The sequence below is a fragment of the Mobula birostris genome, chromosome 5, assembly GCF_030028105.1.
Source record: "Mobula birostris isolate sMobBir1 chromosome 5, sMobBir1.hap1, whole genome shotgun sequence".
NCBI classification, from domain to species: domain Eukaryota; kingdom Metazoa; phylum Chordata; class Chondrichthyes; order Myliobatiformes; family Myliobatidae; genus Mobula; species Mobula birostris.
This window is the reverse complement of record NC_092374.1, coordinates 195,333,876-195,351,957: the sequence shown is the minus strand read 5'-3', so window position 1 is coordinate 195,351,957 and position 18,082 is coordinate 195,333,876. Positions and strand designations below refer to the sequence as shown.

The 18,082-nt window shown below is 45.2% G+C and overlaps 1 protein-coding gene across 3 annotated transcripts in view; it reads left to right on the top strand.

Moving 5' to 3' along the window:
* The window catches only part of ddah2 (DDAH family member 2, ADMA-independent), a 71,372-nt gene extending 53,540 nt beyond the window's left edge, over window positions 1–17,832 (top strand). For all 3 annotated transcript variants that reach the window (XM_072259233.1, XM_072259234.1, XM_072259232.1), the window contains 4 exons: window positions 2,443–2,516; window positions 5,262–5,381; window positions 7,270–7,413; window positions 15,907–17,832. In XM_072259233.1, coding sequence (XP_072115334.1) covers window positions 2,443–2,516; window positions 5,262–5,381; window positions 7,270–7,413; window positions 15,907–16,017 — 449 coding nt within the window. In that variant the 3' untranslated portion in view covers window positions 16,018–17,832. The remainder of the gene's footprint in view (window positions 1–2,442; window positions 2,517–5,261; window positions 5,382–7,269; window positions 7,414–15,906) is intronic.
* The last annotated feature ends 250 nt before the right edge of the window (window positions 17,833–18,082 follow it).

The window sequence follows — 18,082 nt, the reverse complement described above, 5'->3', positions numbered from 1 at the left end:
TCTCGGAGGAATGAGTCTCTGGCTGAATGTACTCCTGTGCACACCCAGTCCATTATGTAGTGGATGGGAGACATTGACCAAGATGGCATGCAACTTAGACAGCATCCTCTTTTCAGACACCACCGTGAGGGAGTCCATTTCCATCCCCACAACATCACTGGCCTTACGAATGAGTTTGTTGATTCTGTTGGTGTCTGCTACCCTCGACCTGCTGCCCCAGCACACAACAGCAAACATGATAGCACTGGCCACCACAGACTTGTAGAACATCCTCAGCATTATCCGGCAGATGTTTAAAGGACCTCAGTCTCCTCAGGAAATAGAGACGGCTCTGACCCTTCTTGTAGACAGCCTCCGTGTTCTTTGACCAGTCCAGTTTATTGTCAACTCATATCCCCAGGCACTTGTAATCCTCCACCTTGTCCACACTGACTCCCTGGATGGAAACAGGGGTCGCCAGTACCTTAGCTCTCCTCAAGTCTACCACCAGCTCCTTAGGAGGAGTTATTAACTCCTTATTGAGGAGTTGCCCATCTTGTAAAGACATTGCCCAGAAGAAGACAACGGTAAACCACTCCTGTAGAAAAATTTGCCAAGGACAATCATGGTCATGGATGAACCATGATCACCTACATCATTTGACCTAGCACATAATGATGCATCTGGGACAGTGCAGAAATGGTGGAAACCTGTGCTATTGCACTGTACAGAAGGCCTTTAGACACAATAGCAAGCATGGAATTGAAGGACGCGATGCTAGAGGAACTTAATAGGTCAGGCAGCCTCTATGGAGGGGAAATGTCAACTGTTAATTCCCCTCCATAGGTACTGCCTGACCCAAGTTCCTCCAGCAGTTTATGTATTGGTCAAGCTGTCCAGCATCTTGTGTCAATGGAGTTGAGAGATAAACAATGTGTAGTTGCATTTAAAATTGGCATCATGTTTGGTACTGACATTGTAGGGCTGAAGCGCTGTGTTTTGTTTATTCTGTTTTAAAAAAGAAAGTTTTTAATGAAAAAGTGCAAGGTCAATGGTTCAAAACCCAAGCCTCTGGTGGTACTCAGCAGATCAGACAGATGTCCTGGAGATAAATGAAGAGCTGATGTTTCACGATGATACCTTCATCTGACTTGAGCTGAAATGTTGACTGTCGATTTCTCTCCAGAGATGCTGCCTGACCTGTCGCCTTCCTCCAGTGTCTTTCTATGCTCCAGATCCCTGTACCTGCCACCTTGTGTCCTTTAGATTCTTGGAGGATACTACCGTACACTTTGAGATGTTTCTACACGAGGTAGAATTTTATAGCTACACATTTACGTATCTTTCAGTATCTTTCTTTGCTCCAAATTCCAACATCTGCCATCTCATGTCCTCAAGGTCCCTAGTAGACCTGACAGGGTAAACTTTGAGATGTTTCCATTAGAGCAGGGGTTCCAAAACTTTTTTATGCCATGACCTTTATCATTAACCAAGAGGGTCTGTGGATCCATGGTTGGGAACACCTGCACTTGAGGGAGAATCTTTTAGTTGCACAATTAAGGCACGATCATTCATAAATGAGGTGCATTGAAACTTAGAGTGGTGGTGAATCTCAGGAATTCTCCAACCTCTGAGCTAATGGAGATAGAATCACGTGTTATTCCAATAGCTGTTGGATAAATTTGAGAGATGATAGAAACATAGAAAACCTGCAGCACAATACAGGCCCTTCAGCCCACAAAGCTCTGAACATGTCCTTAGAACTACCTAGGCTTACCCATAGCCCTCTATTTTTTTAAGCTCCATGTACCTATCCAGGATTCTCTGAAAAGACCCCACCTTTTTTGCTTCCACCGCTGCCGGCAGCCCATTCCACGCACTCACTACTCTTTCCGTAAAATACATCCCCCTGACATCTCCTCTGTACCTACTTCCAAGCACCTTAAAACTGTGCCCTCTCATGTTAGCCATTTCGGCCCTGGGGAAAAGCCTCTGACTATCCACACAATCAATGCCTCTCATTATCTTGTACACCTCTACCAGGTCACCTCTCATCCTTCGTCGCTCCAAGGAGAAAAGGCCGAGTTCACTCAACCTATTCTCATAAGGCATGCTCCCCAATCCAGGCAACATCCTTGTAAATCTCCTGTGCACCCTTTCTATGGTTTCCACATCTTTCCTGTAGTGAGGCGACCAGAAATGAGCACAGTACTCCAAGTGGGGTCTGACCAGGGAACGGAATGATGGAATTGAAGGTTATGGAACTGGAATAGAAGAGTTGAGGCTTGGGGCAGATCAGCCATCATTGTGTTGAATAGTAAGTGAGGCTTGAGGGACTGAGTAGACTACTCTTACTTTGTGTTCACTTTGCTAGTTAAGGCTGTTAAGTCTTAGTGACTTTAATATCTAATCAAGTTGACATTTTTTATCCCCCCCTCCCCCCCCACCAAATTTCTGTTTCAGGACGTGAATTCTTTGTTGGGATCTCAAAATGGACTAATCATAAAGGAGCGAGATTTGTTGCAGAGGCTTTTAAGGTGAGGCAAGGGGCATAATTTCACACCACAATGTCTGGGTCAAGAGGTGGAGAGGATGGACGAGTGCCAGAATAGATAATGCTGAGAGGGAAGGATACCATGTGCTGACCATGAAGCCCTTCCCTAAACAAATATAGAATTGGAGTAGCACAAAGTAGCAAAATCTTAAATGAGAACTTTGGGACACGTGAGGGGAAAACAGGCAAAGGGATGATCTTGGGACAGTAACACCTCAATCTGTCTGAGCAGCCTCCAAACTGATGACGTGCACATCGATTTCTCCAACTTCCACTAATTTCATTCTTGCCCTCTCCCCACCTCTTTTCCATTACCCTCTCTGGCTCGCCTCTTACCCCTTCTCCTCACCTGCCTATCACCTCCCCTGGAGCTCCTCCCCTTTCTCCCATTATCCTGTCAGATTCCTCCTTCAGCCCTTTACCTTTCATATCTATCAACTCCCAGCTTCTCACTTCCTCCTCTTCCCTCATCCACCCACTTATCCCTTCACCTAGTATGACCTATCACCTGCCAGCTTTACTCCCCTTCAGACCCCACCTCCTGCCTTATTCCTCCTTCCTCCCTCCCTTTCAGTACTGATGAGGGGTTTCAGCCCAAAACATTGGCTGTTTATTCCTCTCCGAAGTTGCTGCCTGACCTGCTGAGTTCCTCCAGCACTTTTGTGTGTTACTTGATATATAGCTTCCTCTTGGGTGCATTTGACCTGGCTGGATATAAGTCCACTGTTGACTAAATGCAGCTTGAATTTTTTTTTCCAAGATGCATCTAATCTAGAGGGAAAAAAAAAGTTACTCCGGGCTAGTTTCAGACAGATTGCATTGGATTAAGGTGACTTACCACTTAGCAGATAGGTGGGAATGGTCAACGATGCTGGGCTTGATGGAAGCCGCTGTAACCCACAGTCCCAGTTTGGAATTGGGCGTCATGATGCATTATGTAAGTTTTCCACCTGGAAAAGCAGGTATTGAAGTTGTACATCTCCCTAAACATCTGCACATTCTCTTCTAAGTCCTTCTCCCTCCTGACTTGGAAATTGCCAGCCTTTTGGTTCTGAGGTTTTATTATATTTGGGAAAAGAAATGGTATCAGTAATCTATTTGAAGATTGTTTGCAATGATTTATCACCTAATGGACTGATCTGTGTGACCTGAGAGATCTTGTGTATTTCACTTCAAGAATTTATTTAAATCTTACATCCATCCCACAACGTGAGGGAGTAAAAAATCTTTGCTTTATGACTCCATCGCAGTGTACAGACCTGTGAATTTAAGTCTAATAGCTTGTAGAAAGAAGCTGTCCCGTAGCCTGTTGGTCTTGGCTTCAATGCTACAGTACTGTTTGCCAGACAGAAGCAGCTGAAACGGTTTATGCAAACACAAGGAAATCTGCAGATGCTGGAATTTCAAGCAACACACACAAAAGTTGCTGGTGAACGCAGCAGGCCAGTGACTGGTGTCCCTGATGATCTTCCAGGCCTTCTTTCTGCACCTGCTGCTATAAATGACCTCAATGGCACAAAGTTCATATCCACAGATGTGCTGGGCTGTCCGTACTACTCTCTACAGCGCCCATCGATCAAGGGTGTCCCTTGTACCAGGCGGTGATACACCGGTCAGTATATTTTCAATGGTGCCCCTGTAGAAGGCCTTGAGGATTTGGGGGCCTATGCCAAACTTTCTCAGTAGCCTGAGGTGGAATTTTTTATACCACAAAGCCGCTGTTTACACTGTGGGTGAGATCATCAGTGATGTGTATTCTGAGGAACTTGAAACTACTCACTCTTTAAACTGCAATCCCATTGATGTTGATCAGGGCGAGCCTGTCTCTGTTCCTCCTGTAATCCACAATCAGCTCTTTTGATTTTTGGTCATTGTGGGAGAGGTTGTTATCCTGACACCATTGTGTCGGGGTGTCAACCTCTCCTCTGCAGGCTGTCTCATCACCGCTAGAAATAAGGCCGATCAAAGTCACTTCATCCGTGAATTTGATCAGCAAATTGGAGCTGTGTGTGGCAGTACAGTCGTGGGTGTAAAGGATTACAAACTTCTTTGGACCTGGTTGGAAAGCTTTAACTGGATCTTGGAAGTGGGCAGCCAGTTTGCTTCCATAAAAAGCAATGTGACAATGAAGTGACCACTTGGGTGGGTGGGGGGCGGGAATGTGTGGGGAGCTCCTTTCTCCGGTATCGGTATTGGCCATTTTACAACATCACGCAGACTTTACAGCATTAATGACTCACCCACACAGTCAAAGGAGCTACACTGAGATTCATGGCACCATGTTTAACCCTTTATTTCCCCATTACCCTTACTTCTCTGCTACACTAATTTATGAAATTCTCAAGCCTGAGTAACCCACAGCAGGAGTGGAACTCAGCAAGTCAGACAATCTATGAAGAGGAATAAACAGTCAACATTTCAGGCAGAGTCCCTTCATGATTTTTTTTTCCCCTGCTAAACATTGCCCAACCTGAGTGTTTCAGTATTTCTTAAGTTTTATGGATATTTTTGAGGATAAGTATCCTGCCCAGAGATGCTGGGTGATGCTTTCCAAAATGTCTCTCATTTGAAGGATTGACAGGGATCTTGCCTGGTAAGACTCGTCAACAGTGCAACACTTTCAGTACTGCAAAAGTATTTGACATTGGCCTTGAAAGCAGGTTTTCAGTTTAAGTTTTGGTCTGATGCTGACCCAAAGACCCACTCTTCTGTCTATTGGTATCTTCAGGACTTCACAGTGTCTGAGGTGCACATCCCTGAGCCTCATCATCTCAAAAGCTTCTGCAGCATGGGAGGCCCCAGCACGATTGTTGTTGGGAGTAGCGACCTTGCTCGAAAGACAATCAAGGTAAGGCAAGTCAGTGGGGGTGGGCACTGTTGTATACTCTCTGGCACTATCCACACTTCCCTTTCTTCCCCCAGTACAACATTAAATCTGAACTTTTAATCCCCAGATCCAGGAACATAATGTCCCTCCAAGAGATTAATGAGTAGCTGTATTTGTGACATTTGCATCAAAACACAGTGAAATGCAATGTTCTGCATCAGCAACCAACACAGTTCAAAGATTGTACTGAGGGCATCGTGCAAGTGCCAACGTGCTTTCAGCACCAGCATGGCATGTCCAAAGTACCCTAAGCCTGCTGTTTGCCTTTGGAATGTGGGAAGAAACCAGAGCACCAGGAGGAAACCCACATGGTCAAGAAGAACGTGCAAACTCCTTGTAGACAGTAATGGGAATCGAAACCCGATCAGTGATTGCTGATGCTGTAAACCAATTGTGCAATTCGCTACAGTGCCATGCCACCCCTCTCTCCCTGCTCACCCACGTCACACCTTGATGCAGTTGGCATTGTAGTTCGTTGCGGTGTGAGTTTCATTTCTGGTTGTCCCTTTTCCTGGATGCTTGCATGTCTGGCTTCCAATTAGGAAGCATCAGATGTTTGTAAGTGAGACTGTTGCTGCAAGCTGGCTTCTGTACTCCCCCTTTTAGTGAGGGGTACAGAAATAAGAATCCTCCTGTGCTCAGTGACCCATTGACCATCCTAACCATTTGCCCCCTCTGGTGCTCCCATGGAATGTGTGTTGCCCATTAAAATGTACTGCAACAGGGGACAGGAGGGGAATGTGAGGAGAATCAAATGAGGTTTGTGTCAATGGATTTTGATTGTTAGTCAGACTTGATGGGCCAAAGAGTCCTGTTCCCATGCTGGAGGACTCAGAGAAACAGTATGTCTCAGTATGACTAACTTCGCCTCTCAAAACCTCTCAAGCAGAATGAGGGTAATAGACAATGGGGTGCCACTGTCTACAGATTCTCCAAGTTTTACATCAATACGACTTGGAATACAGTCGGTGGCCATGTCATTCGGTACAGCAGTGTGGTCTTCTACTGTAGCCCATTCAGTTTAAGGTTCATGTTGTGCGTTCAGGGATGCTCTTCTGCACACCACTGTTGTAACACGTGGATATTTGAGTTACTGTCAGCTTGAATCAGTCTGGCCATTCTCCTCCAGTCTCTCACTAACAAACTGTTTTTGCCCCCAGAACTGCCACTCATGGGATGGTTTTTGTTTTGCACACCATTACCTCTAGAGACCTTGTGGAAAATCCTTGGAGATCAGCGATTTCTGAGATAGTCGAATCATCCCATCTGGCACCAAAGTTCACTCCACTGTCAAAGTCACTTATCACATCCCAACCCATTCTGATGTATGGTCTGAACAACTGCAGCCCTTCATGAGTGAATGCTTTTATGCATTGAGTTGCTGCCACAGGATTGGCTGATTAGATATTTGCATTGAGGTGTATATCATCGCTGGGTCTAAACCTTGGAACTCTCTTCCCGATAGGCCCAGGAACCTTCACCTTGGGGCTTGCAAGACTGTGACGCATAGAGTAGACAGATATCTTCACCGTCGCCCCTCCATGGGTGAAATATCTAATACTAGAAGGCATGCATTGAGGTGAAAGGGAACAGGTTCAAAGGCAGAAGGGATTAGTTTAGTTGAGCATTTAATTGGTTCAGCACAATTGGTTTCAGTTCATGCCTTCTCGAGCTCATTTAGGGGATGAGCAATAAATGCTGATGGGAGCCCAAAATGAATATTTTAAGGGGAATATATAGGAAACTTGGAGCATGCCCTGGATATTTGGCAGGATGGTTTACTGTGCCTAATACCATGTTGTCCCTGGCCCAGGAGAGGAAAGAATCCCTGCTGTGTTCTTTCTGGCAGGCAATGGAGCAACTGACAGACTTCACCTACGAAAAACTGACTGTGCCAGATGATGCTGCAGCCAACTGCATCTACGTGCGGGTCGCTAACAAGTTTAATACGCTGGTGCATCGGTCGGCTGAGGAATTTCCAGAAAGCTCTGCAGTAAGTGGGTGTATTTATGTGACCCCCTCTGTGATCATTCCACGATCCACTGTCTGGGGCTGGGTGGGTGGAGGTGATAATGGAGGGTGTATCAAACACCTCTGTTACTGAGCTGTGGGTGAGCAGAAGTGTCCAATCACCTTGACTTCTGTTGTCAAGCCAGCCTGTTGTGTAGAAGGCAAATGGAATGCTTTCCTTTAGTTGAGGCACTGGGTTCAAGAGTCTAAGTTATTCTGCAGATTTATAAAACTAGTTTTGCAAACTCTGGGCTACATCTGGAATACTGCATTCAATGCTGATCACCCCATTATAGCAAGAGTGTGGAAGCTTTGGAGGGGATGCAGAAGATGTTTAGCAGATGCCATCAGAATTCACTTGTGCTGTAAGGAGAAGTTGGAGAAACTTGGGATGTTCTTTCTCCAGATTGGCAGAGGCTGAAGAGAGACTTGACAGGTTTATAAGCTTGAGGTGTATATGGAGAAGACAGCAGCGTCTTTCCTCCAGGATTGTAATGTCTCATTCTAGAGGGCATCCATTTAAGAAGGCACAGATTCAAAGCAGATGTGTGAGTGCCTGTCCGGACTGCACCACCAGGGACAGGATTGGAGGAAGTTAAGAGTTTCTTAAATAGGCTCATGAATGTGCAGAGAATGGAGGGATGAGTATATTGTAGAGGTAGAAGGGAATAGGAATGGGCTTTGGTCCACAGTCTTTTGCCAAACTAATTGAGTGCCTAACTATGTTGTACTGTTCTGTTATTTGTACTGTTAGGTCCATGCATCTGAGTGAGCTGGACAGTTTGCATCCTTGCTATGATGATTTTAGGAGCTTATGAATTTGCCATTCCTGACACTTCAGTTACTGACTATCAATAACGTTGCAGATGCTGCCAGTCAGAAACAAATGAAAATGCATAGCAGGTCAGCTAGGACCTGTGGAGGAAAACGGATCTTTTCAATCTGTCTGAATTGGGTGCCCAGGCCCCATTCTTTCCCATTGTCCTGGTACTTGCTGATCAGTAATTTGCCACCACTGGCTGCATTCTGCATGCCTGATTGTGTTTTTACAGCTGGTTTCCACAGCTGAAATTCTGGCTTAATGAGCATCCTTGATTATTAGTGGTTCTTTCATTAGTGGATTAAATTGTAGTGCATTCACCCTGTCTTTTCCAGTCACGATTTCGTACACCTTTTAAGTCACCGCATAACTTCCAAGGTATGAATTCCCAGCATGCCTAGCTTCCCTCTGTAACTTGGCTGCCTGGCAACACTCTCACCTCTCCAGCTTGCTGGCATCTTTCCTATAACAGGCAATCTAAAACTGTACAAAATACTCCGTGTGGCCTCACCAGCATTGTGGACAACTGCAACATGATGCCCCAATTCCTATACTCAATGCCTTGACTGAAGGCCAGTGTGCCAGATGCTGCCTTTGCTACCCTGTCTACAAGTGATGTCACTTTTGGGAGCCATCTCAAGGGTTGCTTTCCCTCGGTCAGTTAACCTGATGAACCATTTTAGTTAGCCATCTACCCTCTGACTGAGCAACCTTGCAACAATAATTTCCTTCGGGATAAATAAAGTTTTATCTTAACTTATTACTTCAGTCACTATGCTGTAAACATCTAAAACTACTTTCTAATAGGTTAAATTTAAAATCAGAAATATATACAATATACATCCTGAATTCTCTATCTTTGCAAACATCCACAAAAACAGACGAGTGCCCCAAAGAATAAATGGCAGTTAAATGTTAGAACCCCAGAGCTTCCCCCCCACGTATAAACAGCAGCAAAGCAATGAAACCGCCCCTCCACCAGCAAAAAAATCATCAGCACCTTCCACCAAGCACTCAAGTTTGCAACAAAGTATCAATAAAGACAGACTTGCAGTACCCCAAAGACTGCTCATTCACCCAGTAATTTGACATACAACAGGCTTCCTCTCTTCCTCATAAGGGGAAAAAGGTGTCCCCATTTCACAGCGGGGGGGGGGGGGGGAAGAGATGTAACAAAACAACTAGCCGATCCATGGTGTTAAAAGTCTGTTGCGTCGCTTTTTCTGAGCTCTGTGCCCAAAGATCTTGGGTCTCTGGGCACACAGCCAGAAGCCAGCTTGCTGCTTTCAATCTTCTGTGTACTCCCACGCCACACCAGTTTTCTGCGGCGGCACCGACCTCGAATCCACCCGCCTCCAGAGCCACAAAAATCCGGTGTCCTGAAGGCGCAGTGGTCTTCCGGACTGCTTCCTTGGCATATCGATAAACGGCCGGTCATGAGGCCCTGAGAGCAGGTCCCATGCCCACAAAGAACCGAAGTCAGAGTGTAACTCCAGGTCAGGGTCTTCAAAAGAACACAAAGGAAAAAGTGCATTAAAGAAAGATTAAAGATGGAAAAGGAGCTGTTTTAGAAGATGCAAACAAAGGAGGTGCCTCTAGGCACCATCATCCTAAGCTGCGCTCTCTGTAATGCTGTTTACATGCTGGTTATGCACATTTTATTCCATATCTGTACTTTAATTTCTAACTTTATCATTATATTTTCTTTATTCTTATTGAATGTTTTTGTTGCATATCACACCAACACCAGAGCAAATTACGAACGCATGTAAATGCACATGGCAAATAAAATGGCTCCTGGGATCCTTTGTACTTTTGTTTCCTGCCTTTGTTCTACAGCACTCCCCAGGGTCCTACCGTTCACTGTGAATGCCCTTCCCTGATACGACTATAGCAATGAGCAATCACCCTGGTTTGCCGAGCTGTTTCCCTACTACCCTCGGTGCAACATTGGCATTAGTTAGGAATGTGGCAGAACTGCTTTAATGATAAAGATTAGCTTTATTTGTCCCACGTACGTTGAAGCACAGTGAAATGTGTCAATGATCAACGGTGGAGGGATTTGTTCGGGGCAGCCTGCAAGTTTCACCATGCTTCTGGTGCCAACATATCGTGCCCACAACTCACTGACCCTAACCCATGCGCCTTTAGAATGTGGGAGGAGATCATAACGCCGGGAAATCTACAAGGTCATGGGGAGAATGTGGAAAAACTCCTGATAGACAGTTGTAGAGATTGAACCCTGATTGCTAGTATCTAAAGCTTTATGCTAGCGGCTACACTACTGTGCCATACAGGGAAACATGAGCCCTCTGTTTGAAAGGAAACTTCCATTTCCCAAGTCTGCACACTTTAATCACCTGACTTATTTCTGATGTCAAAGCCAAGCATTAGCTTGTTGGAAGTGGGGGTCTAAGCTGAATATTTTCAGCACAAATTAACAGCCATCTGTGACCCAGACAGTGTTGGCTCAGCACCATATTGTAATATGTGTGTGCTGGGGCTAATTCTTCACAAATGTTTAAACTATGCAGCAACATACTGACTGTACATGAGTGCTCCCGAAAGCTTGCAGATGACAATATGGGGTGTGAACAGCATGGAATATTGACAAACATGCCCTAAAATGCACTTACCAAATCACTTGAGTGTGAATTGAATTGAGGATAAGTAATTGTGTGGATAGATGCTCAGTGGCCACCTTCTGTATCCAATAAAGTGGCCACGATGTATGTTACTGGTCTTCTGCTGTAGCCCATCCACGTCAAGGTTCGATGTGCTGTGCGTTCAGATATGCTCTCCTGCATATCACTGTTGCTGTCACCTTCTGGCCAGCTTGAGCCAGTCTGGCCATTCTCCTCTGACCTCTCATTAATAAGGCATTTTCGCCCACAGAAATGCTGCTCACTGAACGTTTTTAGTTTTTCCACATCATTCTCAGTAAACTCTAGAGACTGCATGAAAATCCCAGGAGATCAACAGTTTCTGAGATACTCAAACTGTCTCGTCTGGCACCAGCAAACACTCCACGGTCAAACTCACTCAGATCACATTTCTTCCCATTCTGATGTTTGGTCTGAACAACTGAAGCTCTTCATGCATTTCTGCATGCTTCTATGCATCGAGTTACTGTCATGTAATTGGCTGATTGGATATTTGCATTAATGAACAGGTGTATGGTACATATTTAAGTGGCCATGGAGTGTAGATGCAGAGTTCTGTATTCTAAACTCCATGGAAGTAAAGGTGATCCCTCCAGTAACCAGGTGGGGGTGGATGGGGTTGAGACCGAGGTTGTTTTGTTGAGCTGCTGTCTAGAACTGGGAAGCCACAGCATTGGTCATTTGGGAGTGGGATAAGAAATTTTGGGCATGGTCTCAGTTCTATGTCAATGAGCTTTTGGTGTTCTCTGTATGTGCAAGGCCAAAGCAATGGGGTGAGGTGAAAAATCCATTTCCAATCCCCAGAAGGATGGGAAGTAACTTTAAGAAGTGTATAAGGCAAAGATTGGGGACAGCTGGCACCCTTTTTCCAGGCAGCAATGGCTCATACAAGAGGGCATTAATTTTAAGATTAAAGAGTAGTGGGGGATGTCAGAGGTAGGCTGCTTATGCAGGAAGGTGCAGGGAACTCCCTGCTAGTGGTGGTGGTGGTGGAGGCAGGTACATTATGGGCTTTTAATAGCCTCTTGGGCAGCTGGATAAGAGAAAAGTGGAGCTACATGTGTGGGAGGGAAGGGTTAGATTGTGAAGTAGGTCTTTAAGAGGTTGGTACAGAGACTCTGCTGTACTGATCTATGTTCTCTGGTGCTGTGTCTGTGGAGTTTGCATGTTCTGTGTGAAGCCTCACTGAGTCTCCTTGGTTGCGAATGTCGAGGGAATACACTCACCAGTCCCGCCAAACCCATGAGATTGAGGTGCTCTCCCACCCCAAACCCCGGTTTGCGCGGATGCTGTGTAATTTGCTACCCTGTTACAACTCAGTGCCAAGAAATAACAGGCAGCCCACTGCATACGATTAAATGAATTATTTTTTAATGAATTTTAACTTAACTAAAGGGTTAGTAAAGGGAAAACAAAACAAAAAGGGCCCATTATAATTAAGCAGTCAAATGTGCACAAGTTGGAGCTCAGCTCTTCCCAAAATTCATACTCACTGATCCTCAGCCAATCTCAGTGTCTGGCTCCATCGAATGATGGTCACCCACCGGGTCAAATCCTACGACTGGTTCTCCTCAGCATCTTCTATCTTCATCTCCCACTGAACAAAAGAAAACCCAAGACAACCTCCTAATTGGATGACACATGCATTCCTCAGCATCCCTTATCTTCAAGGGGCTGAAAGCAGAACAGACTGCATAGCAGTGAAAATGTGAACCACGGTGTTAAATGTATGCGAACTTCAGGGCCCCCCAGGAGCTTTGGTTTTCCCCTACATCTCAATGACATGCAGACTTGCGAATTGATCACAAATCTGCTTCTTGTGTAAGTGAGCTGCAGGAGAACTGTGGTTGTTAATGGGAGAGAGTGGGTTACAGGGGAAATGAGTATCATTACTGGTATAGACTCAGTGGAGTAAATGACTAAAGGAAATACAAACTACCCTTACTGGATGAGGATTTGGGGGGGGGGGGTTGCATGGGTTTATTGTTTCTGCCAAAAAGAAAATCTTTGTCGTAAATGCAAATGATGCAGTTCTCTGAAGCCATTTTACAACTGCAAGTCAAGTTTGTTTCCAGAGGGGCTTGCCTGGCTTGGAAAACAACATCTATGTACATGGCTTCAACAGCATTCAGTTACGAGAGAGGAAGTGCAAAAAAAGGTGTACAGGCTGTGGGGGGCGGAGGGGCCCTCCATGTGGCTTAAGGCAACCAAGTGTGTGAAGTCTTAATGCAGAGAAGCACTAAACCAGAACCCATGAAAGGTGGTGGGGTAAGGCCGATAGGTGAAATATTTAAGGGAACCCGAGGGGGTACTTCACTCCAGGTACTGTCAGTGGAAGTGGAGGATGCAGGTTCAATTTCAACAATTCAGAAGCCTGGGCAAGTACAGGGATGAGAGGGGTATGGAGGGCTATGTTAATGTGTGGATTGGTGGGACTGGGAAGGATAATAGGCCCTTCTGCTCATCTACTCCATGCCAGACCGTTTCAGTTCTGTAGTTCTCTCGCTATGAAAATATGCATTTTTCTCCCTTAAACACTGTGCACCTTTCAAAATCCGTTCAACCTTGGCTGCCCCTGAGCCAGCTCCTCTTCCATCCTTTGCTTGCCAACAGAGGCACGTTCACTGCCTCTTATTGTGCATCAAATTGTCGGCAAGCTCTGCAGGCAAAGAAGTACTCCTGGAGTGCAAGGCATCCTGTACCCAATGTGTTCAGCATCCCTATCCCAGAATTCCAGGCCCACTACCCTGTTGCTGAGGAGATGAGCCCCAAACTTGCACCAGTGACACATTCTTTTTAGAAATGTAGAAGATCGATTAACAAACTTTTAATAGTTTTCAGCCAGTGGGGCTTTAAATTTTTTTAAAATTTTTGTTTTGCTTTAGTTGTATGTAAAAATTGTTTGGTCCTGCTGTTGGACTGCTTGATGTATTCTGAAGCAGTAATACTTTGTAATCTGTTCCAACTGTTTTTCCTGGATAGTTGCCTGCATGACAGTAAAATCCCAATACTCTGTCATAACTTCAAACTTTCTTGGAGCTGAAGGGAAAATAGTTTGAAGGCTAAAGGGGAGACCTGAGGGACTTTAAAAGTGCAAGCAAGTTGGAGGTGGGGGAGGAGAGCAAGCCTGGCCCGTCTGGAGTTAACTCCAGGCAGGCTAGAGTTTGGCATAAAATCGAGAAAGGAAACGGGAAATATTTTAAGCAAAGCTAACATCTGGAATCCACTACCTAGAGAGGGTGGTGGAATCCGACTTATAACAAAAACTTGCAGACTGATTTTTTGAAAAACTTATTTGTGGCCTGCTTCCCAGTTCAATATCTAGAGAAGGGTGTTCAACTAGCTTCACCACCGCTTAATTATTTCCTGTCAATCACATCATGTAAGCTTAGTCTCACATTATGGACATACAATTAATGTATATCTGCTGTCTTATATATTTACACTTTTTTAAGATTGTGTTCTTTACAATTTTTTTTGTGCTGTATCAGATCTGGAGCAACAATTATTTTGTTCTCCTTTACACTTGAGTACTGGGAATGACATGAAACAATCTTGAATTTAGAATTTTGTTCTTGACCATTTGACTTGGCATGTATATTACTCCTGCCCTGACACAGTGCTGCCTGACCCGAGTTTCTGCTCTGATGGACAGGCATAACCTCAGGCAGCGGGATGTGAAGTCAGATTGACATGTGTTGGCTTCAACTGCTATTCTTCTGTGATGGGACTCTCTTGAACTTGCTGTTGGGCACTGGAGTCACAAGCACTTCACAGCCAAGGCTTTTGATTCCAGTGCATGTTGCACACAGGGTTCTGCTGTGCGAAGTGTCAAATCGCAATGGTCCCACCATCTATATGGGTGATTGCAGCAGCCAGTTGACCTACCGACCCAAGCTGAGCTGTGGGGGAAAAAACTGAAGCGCGCCCGTTCACAGAGCGAACATGCAAACTCCACTCAGAAGGCACTGCAGGTCAGGACTTAACCGGGGTCACTTGCAAAGCAATCAGTTAACACTGCTGCCAACAACTCTTGCATATCACCTCCCAGCTTCTCACTTCATCACTCCTCCTCCCCTCACCCTTATACCTCCCCCCCCCCCCACACATGGCTTCACTGATCACCATCTAGCTTGTACTGACCTTCCTCTCGCCTTATTTTGGCTTCACCCTCCACCCCCACCCCCCCACTTTCCAGTTCTGATGAAACCCCTTTGTAGATGTTTCCTGAACTGAGCTCTTCCAGCATTTAATGTGTGCAACTCATAGATTAGTTTGTCCTTGGGGAGGCAACTAACATTACTATTTCATTTGAGCCTCTTTGTTACAATGATGTTGACTTGGCACCATCTGTGGGGAAAGAGCCACAACAATAATGTACAGTCAGATACCAATGCAATAGGTGACTACTACCTCTGCTCTTCCTGTCTAATCTTGGGATTGTTCCTGCCTTTGGGTGCCCCCACCACCTTTTGTATTGGTTTGACTGCAGATCATTGAGTCAGGGGTCTTTCCTTGCTGCCATGGATGGTGCTACATCAACGTCTCCTTGAGTAGGGGGGGGGGCTCAAATTAAATATCGTTGGTTGCCTCCCCAAGGACGAATTAATGCAAGCATTGCTGGTAGCTGGTGCAGTCACCAGCTTGCAACACCAGTGATCCAGTCCAATCCCAACCTACAGTGTTGGCTGAGTGGAGTTTGCATGTTCTCTGAATGTGAGTGCTCTAGTTTACTCCCACATCTCAACTTGGGTTGGTAGGTCAATGACTGATGTAATCCACCCCTTGTAGATGGATGGTGGGAGTATGGGGTGCGGCATAGTTGATGGGTATGGGTGAGAATTGCTTATGAGGGGGAATAAGACTGAAGATCCTCACTTTTTGTAATTTATAAGCCAGAGCAAGGTGTTTTAATTGAGGGCTGCTGCTGCCAATTCTATTTCAAATGATTATTAGCTGCCATCTTTTCATACTGTTTTTATTTGTTCTTTAGGTTTTCCAGAAGCTGCCAGACTACACGCTAATACCAGCCTCCTGTACAGAGGTAGCAAAACTCGGAGCTGCCCTCAGTTTTTGCTGCATTCTAATCAATAAGAAGTATTAAGAACAGGGACCCAATTAAGGCCCCTCAGCCTTGGCTCAACTGTGGAATAGAATAGAATTGGCTCTGAATGATTGGATGCACTGGAATGCTTGCATCAGGAATCTGTTGCTCCTCCCCCTCAAATCCTTGTCTGTAAGGTGTGTGTGTGTGTGTGTTTGTTTGTGAGTGAGTGAGAGAGATCGGGCCCCAGCCCACAAGCAACTGAGAAAAGCTGTATTGCGTGGGGAAAGTCTGGAGAGGGCAGTGCAGTGACATCTAGTGTTTCCCTGCATTATTGCAGCTTTTGCTCTGGGAATTATTCGGGATATGGATGATCATTGTCCCTTCGTCAGGAAATGTGGATCCTGGTGGCTTTCAGGAACTTGTTAACTTTTCTATTTAATATTTTTTTTAAATACCGAAGTGCTTGACAATAGCTATGGGTTTTCTCGTTTCCTACCACAAATTCTGGCCATCTGGAGGGGAGTACTGGGAATTCTAGTGTTTGATCCTAGTTTGTGGCTCGTTTGAGCATATTGTGGAATGTAGGGAGTCAAGAATCAATGATATTCCTGGAACCTCGCCATAACCCTGTTCCTTGTACAATGGGACAAAAATGTTAATACTATTGAAACACAACGTTCATCTTTTTAAAATGTTCACATTGCTGTATTTCATATTTTGGGGTTAAATAATTGAATGAAAAGAGCGGAATACGTCCCTTTGCGATTTTTTTAGCTGTTGACGGCATTTCCTCCACGAAGGCTTTCCAATCTTCCCCTTCAGTTATTTCCAGAAGGCGATGTCTATTGATATCAGGAAAATCTTCGTCTTTCTGTTTTGAAGGAAGATATATTTTAAGCTGCTTTTGCATCTAACACCGCAGGGAGACGGCATCCTCCTTACCTCCTCTGCTGAGAGGCTGTCTGGGTGAGGAGGGTCAACCATTCTACACAGCTTGATGCAAATATACTAAGACTTGTATTTTTGACCCCTTCAAGCCCTGCTCAGATGCCGGTAACGCAATTCCCTCTGATCACCCTGGCCCCAACTCCTCACTGACATTTGTAGCAACTGGTATTGGAGAGAGGGGGCAGCTGCCTGCTGTTCCGCGCGTTGCCAGCAGGCGCCGCTGGTTCCCGCAGTCGCCGCGTCCCGCTTCGTTGTAGATGCAACAGCGTCCTCTGGAGTTGGAAGTTGGGTCTACAGAAGTCCAGAACCACCTATGCTTTTAACATTAACTCAGTGATCCTAAACTTGTACTAACAGTACGGCATAATTGAGCGTGGCTGTTTGTTCTTGTAATGCGTTCAAGTAGATATTTGGTTTAACGAGCAGAAGGCGAGCAACTTTATTCCGAAAAGGGATAACATGTGCTATATGTTGGTCGGGCGCTTGATTTTTCTGTGGCCTTATTCGTGACCCCTGTGCCAGCGAGTATTAACCGAACGTTAGAAGAAGAATATTCTTTCTTATAACGTTGCTTGATGAACTAAAAATATCTCCAGCTTGTGTGTGGGTCGTTCTTTATTATCCAAACCCAGGATCACTAAGTGAAGCTGAAATGGCCTCGCATTCGAGCTGTGAGACTAGATATAAGCTCTGAGTGCTCTCCCAGTACTGGACTGATCTTTCGCCAAAGCTGGCTTGTATGTCTGAAACACGGGATATTCCTGTCGTCGCTGCAGCCCGATCATCCTAAAATGTATCATGTCACACCTCCGTTCTGTGGGAGCACATTGGGGAAGAGCCAGTCACACGGTGCTTTGACCACTTTTTTGTATTGATTCCTCCTCACCCTTTTTGTAAGCAATTAAAAATGAAAAATGCAGAATATTACTGTCTTTTGCCTTTGTTTTGAATACAAGTGTATAGTTATTCTTGTCTAAATATTCTGACTAGAGACTTGTCAATTGTACACGTCACTGTAGAGCCTATCTCAGTAAAACAACCACAGATACTCTTCACCCCCTCCCACCCACCAGTCCACGGAGCCCTCCTAGCCAGTCTCGATTTCTTCTATTTGGTCCATATCATCTCCTCCGTGTTCAAGAGCTTCTTAAATGATATGATTGTACCTGCATCA